The sequence below is a fragment of the Atractosteus spatula genome, chromosome 27 (genome assembly GCF_055471065.1).
Source record: "Atractosteus spatula isolate fAtrSpa1 chromosome 27, fAtrSpa1.hap1, whole genome shotgun sequence".
NCBI lineage: Eukaryota > Metazoa > Chordata > Actinopteri > Semionotiformes > Lepisosteidae > Atractosteus > Atractosteus spatula.
In genome coordinates this window covers 7,470,284-7,484,252 of record NC_142732.1, presented here as the reverse complement: position 1 = coordinate 7,484,252, position 13,969 = coordinate 7,470,284, and the positions used below count along the sequence as shown (strand labels likewise).

Here is a 13,969-nt window from a genome sequence, read left to right as displayed (position 1 = left end):
AAGTGAGAAACTGCATCACCAGTAGAATTAGCGGAAAACTTCAGGCAGGCCTGACTGTGTGGGTCCAGACTGAATTTTAGCCTGTATCCCGGGGTTAACAGCTCTACTCAACTCAGTGTCAGAGGATCTTTTAATAACCGATGTTAAGGCTTCTTTTACAGCCCAGTATCTTTGGTCACAGTACTGGAGAATGGAATTGGGAATTCTAGTCCACAGGGAAGAGCCCCCCCCGCACTGGTCCACCAACACAACTTGTAATAGCCAGTTAGTTTTCCTACTGTAGGTCTTACCCAGCACTGACCACATCCAACCTTACTTAGAATCTGATGAGATCAGGATACAAGCCACAGAGCATGATGCAACTTTCAACCAGATCTGTGAACTTCACACAGAACAGAGGATGCCTCTCCCCAAAGCTGCACTAGAACCTGAAGATCACTCAGCTTCTGTACAGCACAAACATCCCTTACCTAACAAAACAAAGTCTTTGACGTTTAAAATACAACCCAAGAGTTTATTTTTTTCATAAATAATCCAAAAAAATCTTACAGAAATACAGACAATACATTTTAACCGTTTTTTTCCTCCTTTTTCTTTTTAAAAATGGCAAATAAAATTCAAAAGATCTCCCCCCCATTTTCTGTTCCGGCATTTCATACAACTAGAACACTTGAAGCTAGAGCTACATTTTTTTTTTCATTTGCACAGCAGGAGTTTGTACATCAATGCTTACAATGAGAGTTTAATGAACAGTAAAACGTACGGTACCATTTACAATAACGCTCCAAGTATTTGTAAGATTAAATATCGATCAACACTTACGGTCCATTCCATCATTCCCCCATCTCAATGTTTCCAACGTGTCAAGGAAAAACGGTGAGGGAAAGGCGATTATGTATGAATGTAGGCCGAGCTCTATGATCAGGTGTTGCGGGTTCAAGAGTGGGAGTTAGGTCACCAGCTGACTCTGGCCAGGATTCCCCAAGCCTTTCCAGCTGCTGGGGGGTGAGGGACGTGCTAATTGGCACAGACCCCCCCCCCCCCCAGCATGGGGCTGCGCTGCTACTGTACATGTTAATGACAGAGCAGCTTGAAAGAGGCCGTGTCAGAAGAGTCTCCCCCCTCATGTGCAGGGGTCACAGAGATAACATGAGATGAGATGTCATTAACACACATTTGGCTCTTCCAAACTGGGCAGGAATTTAACAGAAACTTCCATATTGTGTTACAGGAGAGGGAGCCCAGAGATTCCAGGGTCGGCATGCAACTGAAGCCCTAGATTTTTTTAAACATTTACCTTACAATGTTGCCTGTGACACATCATTTGACTGGGTGTGTGTGTATGAAGCTTTTGCTTAAAATATACCCGTCTACCAGCCTCCATTATTTGTATCTTAAATATCTTAAGAATAGGGATATCAGCCCTGCATCAAAATAATGGCTACATTTTTAATGTACATTAAAAATTCAGAGCTAATTTATTTGGCTGATACTTTTATCCAAAGTGATCTACATTTGGACACATTTACACAGTGGGGTATTTCACTGGAGCAATTCAGGTGAAGTGCCTCAGGGCCACAACAGCAGTGTCTTACCTGGGATTTGAACCTACAACCTTCCAGGTACCCAAACCCCTGCACTGCAGCCTCAAAGCTAAAGTATCTATCACAGACATCCCCTTTATAGCTATGTTGTTGCAGTTAGTTTTGTTTTCCAGTACCTACTGTAATTAATAAAGAGGCTATTTAGCATTTGTAAACGTATACATTTACAACATAACAGAGACTCTCCTTAACAAATCTGCATTACCGATCAGCTGGCACATGAGGGGTTAAAATTGAAGGAACTGTTGCAGGTTGCTCATTATTAAGGCTGTGACATCCATAATTATTATGTTGTGCAGCACAATCCAACATGAGCTTGGTTGCTTTTAAATTACAATGTCCCCTTTGAAATAAACCTTATTGTGGGAAAAATGCAGCTTGCTGAATTTTCCCAAACTATCACTTGTCTACAATTTGAGTTCTTGGTACAGATAGTTTAAATGCAACAATATAATAACCACAGTTTTACTGCCGATTAGGAATCCACTCCCACTTCAAGCAAGCGGAGGATAAATTTATGTTTCTGCCCTTTGGAAAGGCCGAAACGTGTGGACAGGAGAATAATGCACTGGAAACACTCAGAGACACCAGAAAGGTAACAGGTTAAAAGCAGCGAGCAGGACTTCAAAGAAAACAGAAAATGATCTCCTGTCCTTTTCAATTACAGGATCCTGAAATATTCCTTCCAGGAAACCGGTTTCAGATTTTCTGAAGTACATGTTCAAACGGTCAATGCAGCTCTAGTCTTCAGAGTGTGCCTTACACGATGAAAGAACCCCATTCAAAAACAATTCTAAAACAATCACCATTGTTTATTTACAATATATTAAACCGTACTGCAAAATTACTCTTAACAAGTGGTCATTTGTTCAATACAGAAAATAAACAAACTATTTTGAAAGCTAGAATGAATCATACAGACATTATATATTTATATGTGTACAGCCTGTAATGTTATGCCTGTTGCACGCATGTATTTTTCTTGCCTTGGATTTTGTACTGCGTTAGAAAAAGCATTACCATCAAACACTTCCCTGCTTTTAATAATAATGCAAATATTGAATGCATAGAAAAAAAGTAAAGTATTAGACCTTTTTAAGGATAGTGCAGAAAACAGATCTCTAAAAAGCATGTTCACAAAAAAATCTAAACTCCTGTCTTCACAATCAAGTGGTAATGAAATCCTTTCATTCCTGTGCCACAGTTCATGTACAAATATGAATATTGTTTTTGGTGGGGAAGGCAATCACCAAATTTCTTCATGCTCATGATAAATTTGTAAAGATCACCAGCGCAAAGCATGCCAGTAACATTTAAAAAACAGACATGTTTTCTCGTAAAATTCCAGAACATTTCATAGCTTCTTGTGAGGTCTAAGACCAAAACACTGGCCAGTCTTACAAGACAGTACGCTGGAAGGAATATGAAAGGATTTCACAGCAAAGGATATACAAGTTGCGCAAGCCTGTATTTCAAATAAGTGTTGCATCTAGTAAGTCGTCTATAATAGGCAATTGTCAAGTATTAAAACTCTACAGAAGATGATGAAAGCCCAATGTTGTCCATAGTGGAACTACCACTACAGTAGATGAGGAGATGAGGAAATTTTAGAAAATAATTACAACAAAGCACCGTACCCAATACCAAGTACATTCCCTTTGGAAAACTGAAGAATTAGACAAAAAAAGGACCTACGATCCTGAGCCAAAGACTCTTTACCAAAACCATTACTGCAAGTACCTAGTAAATTCAGGTGAAATAAAATCAGGATGAAGGCATCGGTCCCAAATACAAGAAAACAACGTGATCAGTACTTTACTGTTATCTCTCACCTAAAGAAAGCCGTTATTTAAATTAGTGCACAAGAAATTGTATTGTATTGTGTATTCATCACTAACTGGATGTTCTGAAATTAATTTTCTCAGTTGCAGTGCTCAAAAAAAAATTCATCCAAAAAATAATTTATCTCAGCAAGTGAGGAAATAAAAAACGAGATTTGTAGCACAACTGCAGACGTCTATAATCAATGGCACTTTTCCTCTGTGGTTTTCTTCTTCGACAACCCGAGGACTCAAAGAGCAGAGCAGTGCAGTCGTACTTGCAACAAAGGCATTTTGGTATTTATTCGACGGTGTGTCTAAACACCTCAACGCAAACTAAAACAGTTCTTTGGCTCAGTAACATCGGGGATGGAGGAAACTGGGAAACTCGGCAGATGGCGTGTGTTTGCTTGGCTGTGGATGTGCTGAAACCCAACACCTTTGAGAGGGTCAGTTTCAGACCTTGGTGAGATGGGCGAGCGTAGTGGGCTTGTGTGTGTGGTTGAGTAGGGGGGATTGTTTTGAAGAGACAAACATGGGAAACCCAGGCTAATTATAAACCCCAGAGTCTAGGTGGATGCTTCACGGCATGCAAGAAAACAACTGCATCAGTACTTTCCTGTCTTACAATAGTGGTAAGTTTCTAATGCACGCAGTGTCTCAGTGTAGCCTCATTACAGACGTTACCCACCCTCCTTGCTGTATGTTTTTTCTTGTATTCGTTTTTTTATGGACAGGAAGTGGAAAACAACAGGCTTGAGATCTCTTCCAGCTTGGGAGTGCTCGTGCTGCCTGTGGTTTCTTTGTGTCTTAAGGGTGCTCGGACGCGCTGTGGTTGTGTATGTAGCAAGGCTACGCTGTGGTTTCCGGAAATTTGGTGTCGCCATCGCCGTCGTTCAGGTAGTTGCGTCTGGAATATCGGGAGCGGTACGAGCCGAGAGTCGTGCCCTCTTCATCCTCCTCATCGGACATCTGGGATAGGTGTCTCCGATAGGTTGGGGGGCTGGAAACGGAGAAAAAGGAAGAGCTTTTAACTAAAAACAATAAAAATGAAATGCTTACAGAATCCCTGCTGCCAAGTTTAATACCTAGGGAGCTTAATCATGGAATCACTTGAAAAGAATACTTCTGCATTTCATATTTAAAAGCAGTGTTAAAGTGATTTTAAAAATTGATGTGCTAATTCTCTGTCAACATCAATAAGAGGATTCAAACAAAGAGTGCCTGAAAAGTTTTCCCTTGAATGATCAATATCATAGAAACATTTTTAGGTTTACAGAGAGATTCTGAAGGATTGCCAACAAGGTTCCATTGTACACAATTCTCAATTGGCAACGTCATGTCCTAGTGTGAGGCAGAACGAAACCTTCAAGGTCAGAACGATTACTAAACAAAACAGTGCAGTTTTTAATGAATAGCAGATGCCACCTCCTGCTAGGACTTTTTAAAAAGCAAGCAGTCCAGATTAAATGGTGATGCACCATTCTCCTCAGAGCTGTGGTTGGAATTGGACCACAAGAGAAACCAGCGATCTGGTGTTGAGGAGCACTGGGACAAGCACAACGTCTGCATCACTCCTTGCTAGCTAGCATGTTCACTCCTCAAAGTTGATGCTGAAGGTTATAAAAAACATAAAAGCTCTTTTGAAGAGACAGCTTCCTCGGCGGAACATGGTTATTTTCATTTCACTGTCAAAATCGAGAGATGCTCAGATCATCTCAGCAATAACTCCGGAACAATGTTTTTTTCCCCAAGATGACCTAGACACTACAGTTTTCACCTGAGACATTTCTAGCCAAATTCATCTTCTGCTCTTTTAAGCTTGCTCAAAGTTCTTTTTGAATGGTGTTGTTGCTGTTATTTTAAAAGCAACCACACTTGAGGCTCTAAGACACAACAAAAAGGAAACTGCTTTTCTTTTTCCATCTTCTTGAACTTTGTCAACCGCAAGCTCACTTCTAAAACCTAGTCTTCCAAATAGCGCAGACCTGAGCCAAAAGACCACAGAGTGGTCCCAAGTTATTTATAGTACAGACAGTACTGGATACTGTGAACCGGAGGTGTGGTATCTTTGCTGTAAAGCATCTTTTTACAGTATATTCTTCATGTTAATTTAAGGTAATGTATACTTCACGGTAAAAGGTCTGAAAAAAAAATGTTGTTGCTCAATTGTTGGCTTTAAATTATTTGTTTTTGAGCTATAAATCACAAAGGCATTCCAGTTCCTGTTAGTAATGACACACACATGCATCTCGCTCACTGACCTCCTCATGGCTTAAAAACCCAGTCTTTTCCATAGTCACTATGATTAAGGCAGGACCTTCAGAATAACTCAAAATGATATGCAGATCTCAATAGGTTTAACCTGTCCTTAACCTGTAAATAGCACTTTATTTTGCCATAACAGAATTGATCACAAAATTAATTTTCTTTGTGCAGATTATACTCCAGTACATTATACTACAGTCTCAAAATGAAAACCTGGGTCTCAAATTCATAAAAACAGAAAAGGTTCTTTCAATGTCCTTATTAATTTTCAGTCACGTTAGTAATTAAAAAGCAGGGAGTTTCTGTGAACATGCAGAACTAGAGTTACCCAACCCCCCCCCCCTTCCAAATGATGCCTTGATGATGCGGTCGGTTGTTTCTGCTCCTACTGGAGGCTGCTGGTTAGTCGCACACCATGCTTTGCCAAGCCTCATTCCAAACAGGCTGCACCTACTGACTGCGTTAGTCGCTCTCGGGTCTGTAGAGGTATTTCATCATCAGGCTGTCCACCTTCTTCTTCCTCTTCTTCTCCTCCTTCCTGGACGCGGGTCGCTCCTCAGCGGGAGCTGCCTCCTTCTCCTCCTCGGAGCCGGACACTACCTTGCGGGGCCCCTTCTTGATGCTGCTGGAGCTGCGGTAGGAGATGGTGGATCCTCCCGAACTGGAGGACTCGGACGAGGACTCGGAGGAAGACGAAGACGACTCCGAATCCGTTTCCTTCTTCTTGGATTTCTTCTTGGACTTCTTGGATTTCTTCTTGGAGGAGCCCCTCTTCTTGCGCCCGTCTCCGGAGGAGCTGTCCGACTCCGAGCTTCTGCCCTTCCTCTTGCTCTTACCTTTCCGGCTGCTCCGGCTGCTCCGCGTGCTGCAGCTGCTGAGCGGGCGGGTGAAATCCAGGGCCGAGGCCGAACGCCTGATGCTGGAAGAGGAGGAAGGGCGGCCCGCGTCTCCGTCCAGCTGCAGGCTCTTCATGCTGCGCACGCTCTTCGCGTCATCCTCGTCGTCCTTCCCCTTCTCCTCATCCTCCTCGGAGTCTGTCTCCAGGCTCTTCCGCTTGAATTTGATGGGTTTGTAGCTCAGGACCTCGTTGATGGCGGCCTCCAGGTCCGGATCCAAGTAGTTCCGATGCCCGACGGGTTTGACATCCGTCGTGTCGGGCTGGGTCTCATCCGACACCGACGACTTCGGCTGGGGAGGAACGGAGAAGCTGCGGCCCAGGGAGTGGGGGCTGTAGACCGAGGACCTGCCCTCGCTGAAGGCGATGCTAAGGGCATCGTCATCGAACTCGCTCAGCCGGCTCCGGGAGAGGGAGAGCCGGGAATCGGCCCGGCTGGGAGCGCTGGGGCTGCGGGCACCCGAGCGGCGGCTGAGGGCGGGGCTGGTGGCTGTGCCCGACGTCTCGCCGCGGCCGCTGTCCAGGCGGGAAAGACTACGCCGCAGGCTGAGGGGGCTGGACAGGCCGAAGCTGAGGGCGGATCTGGAGTCGTCGTCCGCTTCCAAGCCGCGCCGGGTGGAGGCTCGGCTGGCGGGGACGGAGACGGCGGACTCCTTGTCGAAGTCGGGGCTCACGATGGACCACCGCCTGTCCAGCCCTTTTCGAGCACGGCTGGTGGCTTCGGAGTAGGCCTGCGATATGACCGAGCCCCTGTCGTCCAAGTCATCCCCGGCCTGGGATTTCTTCCAGGAGCTCACGGAATACGTGTCGTCCTGGTTGTCCACAGAGGAGTTGCGCTTGGATTTGCGGAACGAGCGCTCCTGTGAATCCGAGTGCTCCTTTAGGCTGCTGAAGAGGGAGCTCTCATCCCCTGTACCCCCTATTGAATCTTTGAGGTTGGAGCGTTTCCTATAGCTAAGAGAGCTCATTACAGACACAGGCCTGCTCTGCTCTACCTCTTTGCCTTCTTTGATACTTTCTTTTCCTTCCTTTCCTTCTTTGGCGTCTATGTTTACAGCAAATCTGAAGGAACAGCCGCAGCAAGGCAGGGTAGGACAGAGGGGGGCGAAGGGCAGAAAGGAGCAGCAGGAAAGAAAACAGAAAAGAGAGAAGAGATGGATGAATTGCAAACTTGAAAAGAAAGAGGAATGACATCTGAATATTTGAATAAGATGACAGGTGAAAGGGAAGTAATGGTGAAAATAAGGCAGTGTCCAAAGAAGAGGGAATGAACAGGCTTAAGATGCTCAACTGCATACAAACCCGAATTGCCGATTTATGCAAATGTGAAATATATACACAGTATATAAATCACGCTGAATTTCAGATCAACCTGTTACAGTATGTATTTGTCAAAACAAATACAGGACGGATGTAAAACCTCATTTTAATCTCCTCCACCATTTAACAAAATCAAATTCAAACAAGTCAGCATAATAAGCTCTGGATGACTGAGCATGAGGTAGACAGGGGAAAATCAATCAATTTTAATAAACTAGCACCAGACCGATGCAGTCCTGAAACCTGAAGCTTGTGATTTTGAGCTGTTTGGTACTGCCTGGGGGGGGGGGTTGGTCATGCACAGGAGTGACAAATTCAGGTCCTGGGCTGCCTGATGTCTTCTGGGTTTTGTTCCACCTTAGCTCTTAGCTGGACTAGTTGTTTAACAGCATAATTCTTCATATGGAACAAGTAATAGGTATATTCCATGCTGAAAACAGAAGAAGGAGAACACGTTTCGGCCAAAGTACACCCGAAGAAGGCTCCACAGATGAAACATGGTTTTCATTCTTCTTTTTCAGCATGGAATAAACCTATTACTTGATCCTTTGCAGCCTATGCATGCTGACGGTAGATATACTGTATCTACCCAGGTTTGAAGGCATTTTATAGGTAACTGTATTTTAAGAAAGATGCATTTTTTCAATAAACTGTAAAACACCTTAAGAAAAATCCTTCAGTAAAATAAAATCATACATAAGCCAAAAGAGCTCAGTGACTACTTAGGTTGGCGTTGAGGATGTGCAAGGCTGTAGTTCCCACCAAAATTATTACGCCTTAACAGATGAAACATTTGAGCTTAAGTTCTGAGGAATGTGCACAGGAGTGCAAATGTCTTTTGAAGAAGAAGACAAACATAGGACAATCACAGTTGTCAGCAAATCAGGCGGACCAATTCATTTCCCGGGAAAGGGAAATCAGGTAGGCATGCCAGCTGGCTACAGGGCATGTCCATAAATCTGTCAGCAGCAACATCCTCTTACAGCTCCCTCTTCAAGACACCGCGACAGCGGAGAGAATGGGAAGCAGACTGTGACCAGAGTACCCGTCCTTCAGTCTGCCTGAGCTCATCTTCAGTTTAAAAGCCTCTCCCCTGCTTTATTTATATGCAGGTGAGGATTTTCCGATGATTTCTGAAGGACGGAGAAGGAACGCTGATTGATATGGGATGAAGTCGTGTCCACCTCCCACCCCCTCCCCTCCTCCAAGCGTGCTCCAAACGTTGCACTCACCTTGAGCTTTTCAGGCTCCCTTCATCCGAGAGGTTCTTGGACGAGCCTTTGTTCTTCGACAGCCACGATTTGACCCCGTCGACGCGATTCTCCACTTCCGAGTCCGTGTCCGAATCCTCACTGTGGGGACACGCGAGGGGTTAAAGGTCACGGGGATGATGGGGAGGTGGGGGAGAGCCTTAAGCCAGGCAGGCAGGCTGGCTGGTTAGTGAGCGGCTACGAGAAGCCAAGGAGGAGAGAACAGCAAACACACATGCAAGGAATGATGGATCATCTTCAACCCGAGAAACTGTTTCTTATTATTTTCACTGCCGTTACAAATGCTATCGCAGCTCTGTGGCTGCAGTTAGTTCGCGCTGGATGCTGTCTGAAACACAGGAGAGAGGCTGGGTTTCATCTATTATATTTGAAAGCCACACTTGGGTTAAGCTGGTGCAAAGAAGAGGAGGGGAAAAACACAGAAAATCCCTGGAGATTTTCTCATTTCAGCCTTTTCATTAAAACCTTCATTTTTTTCCCCCTAGAATAAAAAAAAAAGGGCTGCATTGAAGGCAAATTCTGTGTGCACACTTTGGAGAATAGATAAATATTTTCTTCTTAACAAATTGTCTTTGGGCAAACTGTTAGCCACAAAGGACGAGACCAAGATGACACAGGGGGGATAAAAACTGAGGAGAGAAATGTTCAGCACTCCACAGCTGGGGTACAACTATTTCCTGGACTTTCACAGAAGTGTTAACAGCCCCGCTTTTTGAGAACCTTAAACAGGTGGAAAAGAAAAAACTGAAAAAACTCAAAGGATTGCATATCCTGGCAGACTGCACAATTCTGCCACTTTCAGGGTTCTGTCATTTCAGAAAGAGAACGGTAATGACAAGGGTGAGAAATAACAGGGATCCATGCCAAGTAAAACACAATAATAAACACCAGGACAATGATTTCAATAGATAACAGTCTTAAGCAGCACGAACGAAAGTTGGTTTTTGAATTTTCACACAGCTATTGGGCTGTTTCGATCCTACCACCAACTCCAGCTCAAGAACAAACGCGAAGCCTCACGTAAATGAAAATGTGTGCCCAGCTACTGTCCTTCCCCCTCAGAGGCATGTAATAAGTTACAATTGGGCAGCAGAAGCAAGAGAGGCCTGCTTTGGGCCAGGATGTAAAGCATTCTTCTGAAGCTATAATTAACTTCGCACAATGTGCTCCAGCTATTAAACTGTCCAGAACAAAGCAGAGTGTTGATGTGGCTAACTGCTGGCACGTCTTTCCACCCCAGTGTTGTAAATAAGAACTATCCCGCAGGAAGATGCGTTTACTTGGTGCTTTGGCGTGGGTTTTAAGAACTGTATTTTTTATAGCAATAGACAAATAAAAATGATTTGCAGTGAAATGAAACTGCCCGTTTTGCCGAACCACGAAGGAGGTCGTGTGGCTTGATGAATCTTCCCGTTCTGTCGCACTGAAGACATGAACATTACGTGTGCTGATCAAAACCACACGCCACTCCCAGGTGCATGTGGTGGCACAAAGTAAGAGCTGCTTCAAATCAGACAGACCACATGAAGCCTGCAAGGACAACCATTGCAAACAGGAAAAAGAAGGAAACATGAAAGGAACAAGTCTCAGTGGTGACTGGGATCTGAAAATGATTTTACATTTAGGGGTTCTCAAAATTTGGTTATACACGAGTTAATGATCCATAATTTAATTCCTCTAACTGGTTGAGACTACCATGTTTTCACAAGCTGCACACCTTTCTCATTATTATAACAATATTACTACTAATCATTCCTAACTTCAATTGTGCCAAAGGACCCTAAAGCACTTCATACTGTATATACAATAGGAAAATACTCCCCTAATCCTACCACTGAATATACTACAGCTCAGCATTGAACTTAATTGATTTGTTTTAGGTAAAGAACTAGAGCACATACATGCTTGATCCAGCTGATCAATCCAGACAGTGCAGGCCCAAGGCCGTATAAACTGAAACACATATTGGTAAGAAAACGAGAACGAGGAAATACAGAGCTGAGACTTAATAGACTCACACCTCAAATGCTCAAAGTGGGCATGATCACTCACTGACCGCACCTGGCTCTCCAGTACCAGCAGACAGCCCCTGAGACAGAGGGGGCAGACAGCAAGGCAAAGCCTCTTTAGAAATGTCAGTGTGTAATGAAAGGGCTCCCGTGAACAAACTTGTAAGGAAAACTGTGGGACGACAAAGGCTTGTAATCGAGCGCTTTACACATTGTGTCACACACAATTTATGTCCTTGGCTGCATACCATTAGTTAAGCGGTTCTGAAACCTGAGGGAGCAAACAAACAGAGACTCTGCAGGGGGAGACATTAATTGTCTGTGACAATCGGGCTCCACTGGCTCTGTATCCCTGTTAGAAACTATTACATTTATCATTAACATCTATGGATTCCCCTTCTTTTTCTCTCACCTGCATTTTCACATTCTTCACTGCTGCCTGACTTTTCTTTTAATAATCTCAAATAATTCGGTTCTGAGAGTCGGTCCTGTAGGGGATGAAGAAAAAGAAAAGCCTTCGGAGGAGAGGCAGACTTCCTGCTCTTGTTTTTGAAAGGGGAGAGTTTTTTTTGGTGCTGTAGCTGCAGGGCCGACTTCTGACACTACATGACCAAATACATCGTCAAGGTAGCCATCTTCAAATCCTTCCCGTAATTTCAACTGCCTGACAATACTACTGATTTGTACGGCTGACAGTTTACACAGCTCAACAAGTTCAATGCCCTGCCTGGGATTTGAACCAACAACCTGCCAGCAGAGCCCTGAACCACTTCTCCACACTGCTGACTTTAAAAAATATACAATTATTAGATCAGCTCCTGGTTCTTCTTCGCATCCATCTACTTTTGTTTTCAGGACATGACTATGCAAATTCATTTTAATATAAAGGGAACTCAATTCTTTTTTCCCCCCCTAAGAAGGATGGAAAGTTGGGATTATCGTTTAATTTTTTTAATCAATTAAAACTGCAATTCATGTAAGAATTTATTACGGAATTCTGTTAGGAATTACTGATATAATAAAAAAATAATTCCTATACTACCCATGCCACAATACCCTGCTTGTCATACTCAAGAGACTGGCTTATGAGAATCATTTTGAAGCAAACCGATATGCATGCTTACAATACTGAATCAGGTGCAATAGCACGACAACTCAATCAAGCTATCCTAAATGTGAATCCAATCATATCTTGTGTTAATTAGGCACGTGGCCCATATAAAAGTATAATCCCTGCACAGAAAAAATAAGTCATGCCATTTATGCAAGTCAACATGATAGATAAAAGAAAGTCTTTCTGCAGGCGACACCCTGAAATTAATACTTATGTGAATCAATTTTAGTGCTTTACATTTAAAGTCAGGCTTAATGCTCTTTGATATGTTGTGTTGCCTGCTGTTTGAGAGATTTTTACCATTTCCATCTCGGATCTTTGCCTTAAGACAAACATAATTCCGCTAACCTGACAAAGCGTTATAACTGGCTGTGCTGTATTAAGAACTTCCTTGGATAAAATACTAGTTAAATTATGGGGTGACAGGAATAGCGACAATAATAATGAATGTTTTGTTACAGTAAATAAGGTGTTTGTTAACTGGATAAGAAAAGCCAGCTGTTTAAAATACAATGGTCGATTACATCCACGCTGTGCAGTTCCAGTTGCAAGAATCAGTTACCTTGTAACAACCAAACCACCTGGGACAGAACTGATTCCTGTCAGCAGAGTTCACTACAGTTAACACACTGTTCAAAAAATAGACAGCGTCACGTACCAGCTGCTCAGTAGTGAGGGATTCGGAACTACTGTATGTTAACCAGTATTAAAAGATCATTCAAGTAGGTAGCGGTGGTGCCTTCTCCAGGTGTGAGATGGGAAAAGAAATGGGAAATGACTCTCCTGAAACGTTGTTTCTTTTCTTCTCCTTTCAGCATGGAATAAACCTTTACTTGTTCCTTTGCGGTCTCAAAAGATTCTGCACTTACACACCCGGCATTCGGCAAGATAGCAGAGCTAGCTGTAAACTCACAACAGGGCGTCTGGTCTGGGGCAAAGCCAACGGCCTCATCCCTAACACAGCCCTAACTCCATCCTTCAGTGAAATACCAGCTACTACAATGCACCTTCATGTTTTAAAAGAGCAGCTATTACCTGTCGAAATCTCTGCCTTGACACAGTAACAAAAAAAGAGGCAGGAACCAAAAAGCAAAATAACAAACAAAACTTACCTTGAGTGACAGACATTTTACCTGCAGTAATACCTGCCTACTTCCTTGAACCTACAGCTTTCAGGTGGAAAAACTGGGATCAAAGGATTTAGTTATGTTAACAGAGGCATCTTCTGAGATGCATGCATGTGTTGCAGGATGTTTCATCATGCAGAGGGTTTATGAAGTAAAAACCTGGGTTAATGGACATGCCACAGACAGAGATGCAGTATCGCCAACCTTGCAGCACCAGTCTCCTGGCTATGGTGTGGCTATTTGGGGGTGAGCTCCAGTTAGGCTCGTCAGGTCTACAAGAACTGCTGTCTTGTTTCAAAGGGGACGAGGCTTCTTCCCTTTCGACAGAGTGGAGCCAGCTCTGCAGTCAGTCTTGGTGTTGCTCTAATGAAAGCATTCACATGTACACTACCGGAAGCCAGGGAACAGCTGTGTTTGAGAACTAGAGATCTACTGGCCAATTCAACTCTTGTACTGCACCACTTCTGAATATTTAAGATGCTTCAGCTGCTTTCAGATAACTGAGTTCTGGGTTTTTCTTTCCAGGAAAATAAGTGTTTTG

General features: G+C 43.6%; 1 protein-coding gene across 15 annotated transcripts in view; it reads right to left on the bottom strand.

Annotated features, from left to right (window-relative positions):
• Positions 1-484: 484 nt before the first annotated feature.
• myo18ab (myosin XVIIIA b) overlaps positions 485-13,969 on the bottom strand; it is a 272,470-nt gene continuing 258,985 nt past the window's right edge. For 9 of the 15 annotated variants that reach the window (XM_088907095.1, XM_088907093.1, XM_088907084.1 and 6 more), the window contains 3 exons: positions 9,140-9,259; positions 6,147-7,649; positions 485-4,427 (listed from right to left, as the gene is read on the bottom strand). In XM_088907095.1, coding sequence (XP_088763221.1) covers positions 6,155-7,649; positions 9,140-9,259 — 1,615 coding nt within the window. In that variant the 3' untranslated portion in view covers positions 485-4,427; positions 6,147-6,154. The remainder of the gene's footprint in view (positions 4,428-6,146; positions 7,650-9,139; positions 9,260-13,969) is intronic. The other 6 variants (XM_088907096.1, XM_088907097.1, XM_088907098.1 and 3 more) reach the window with 4 other exon arrangements.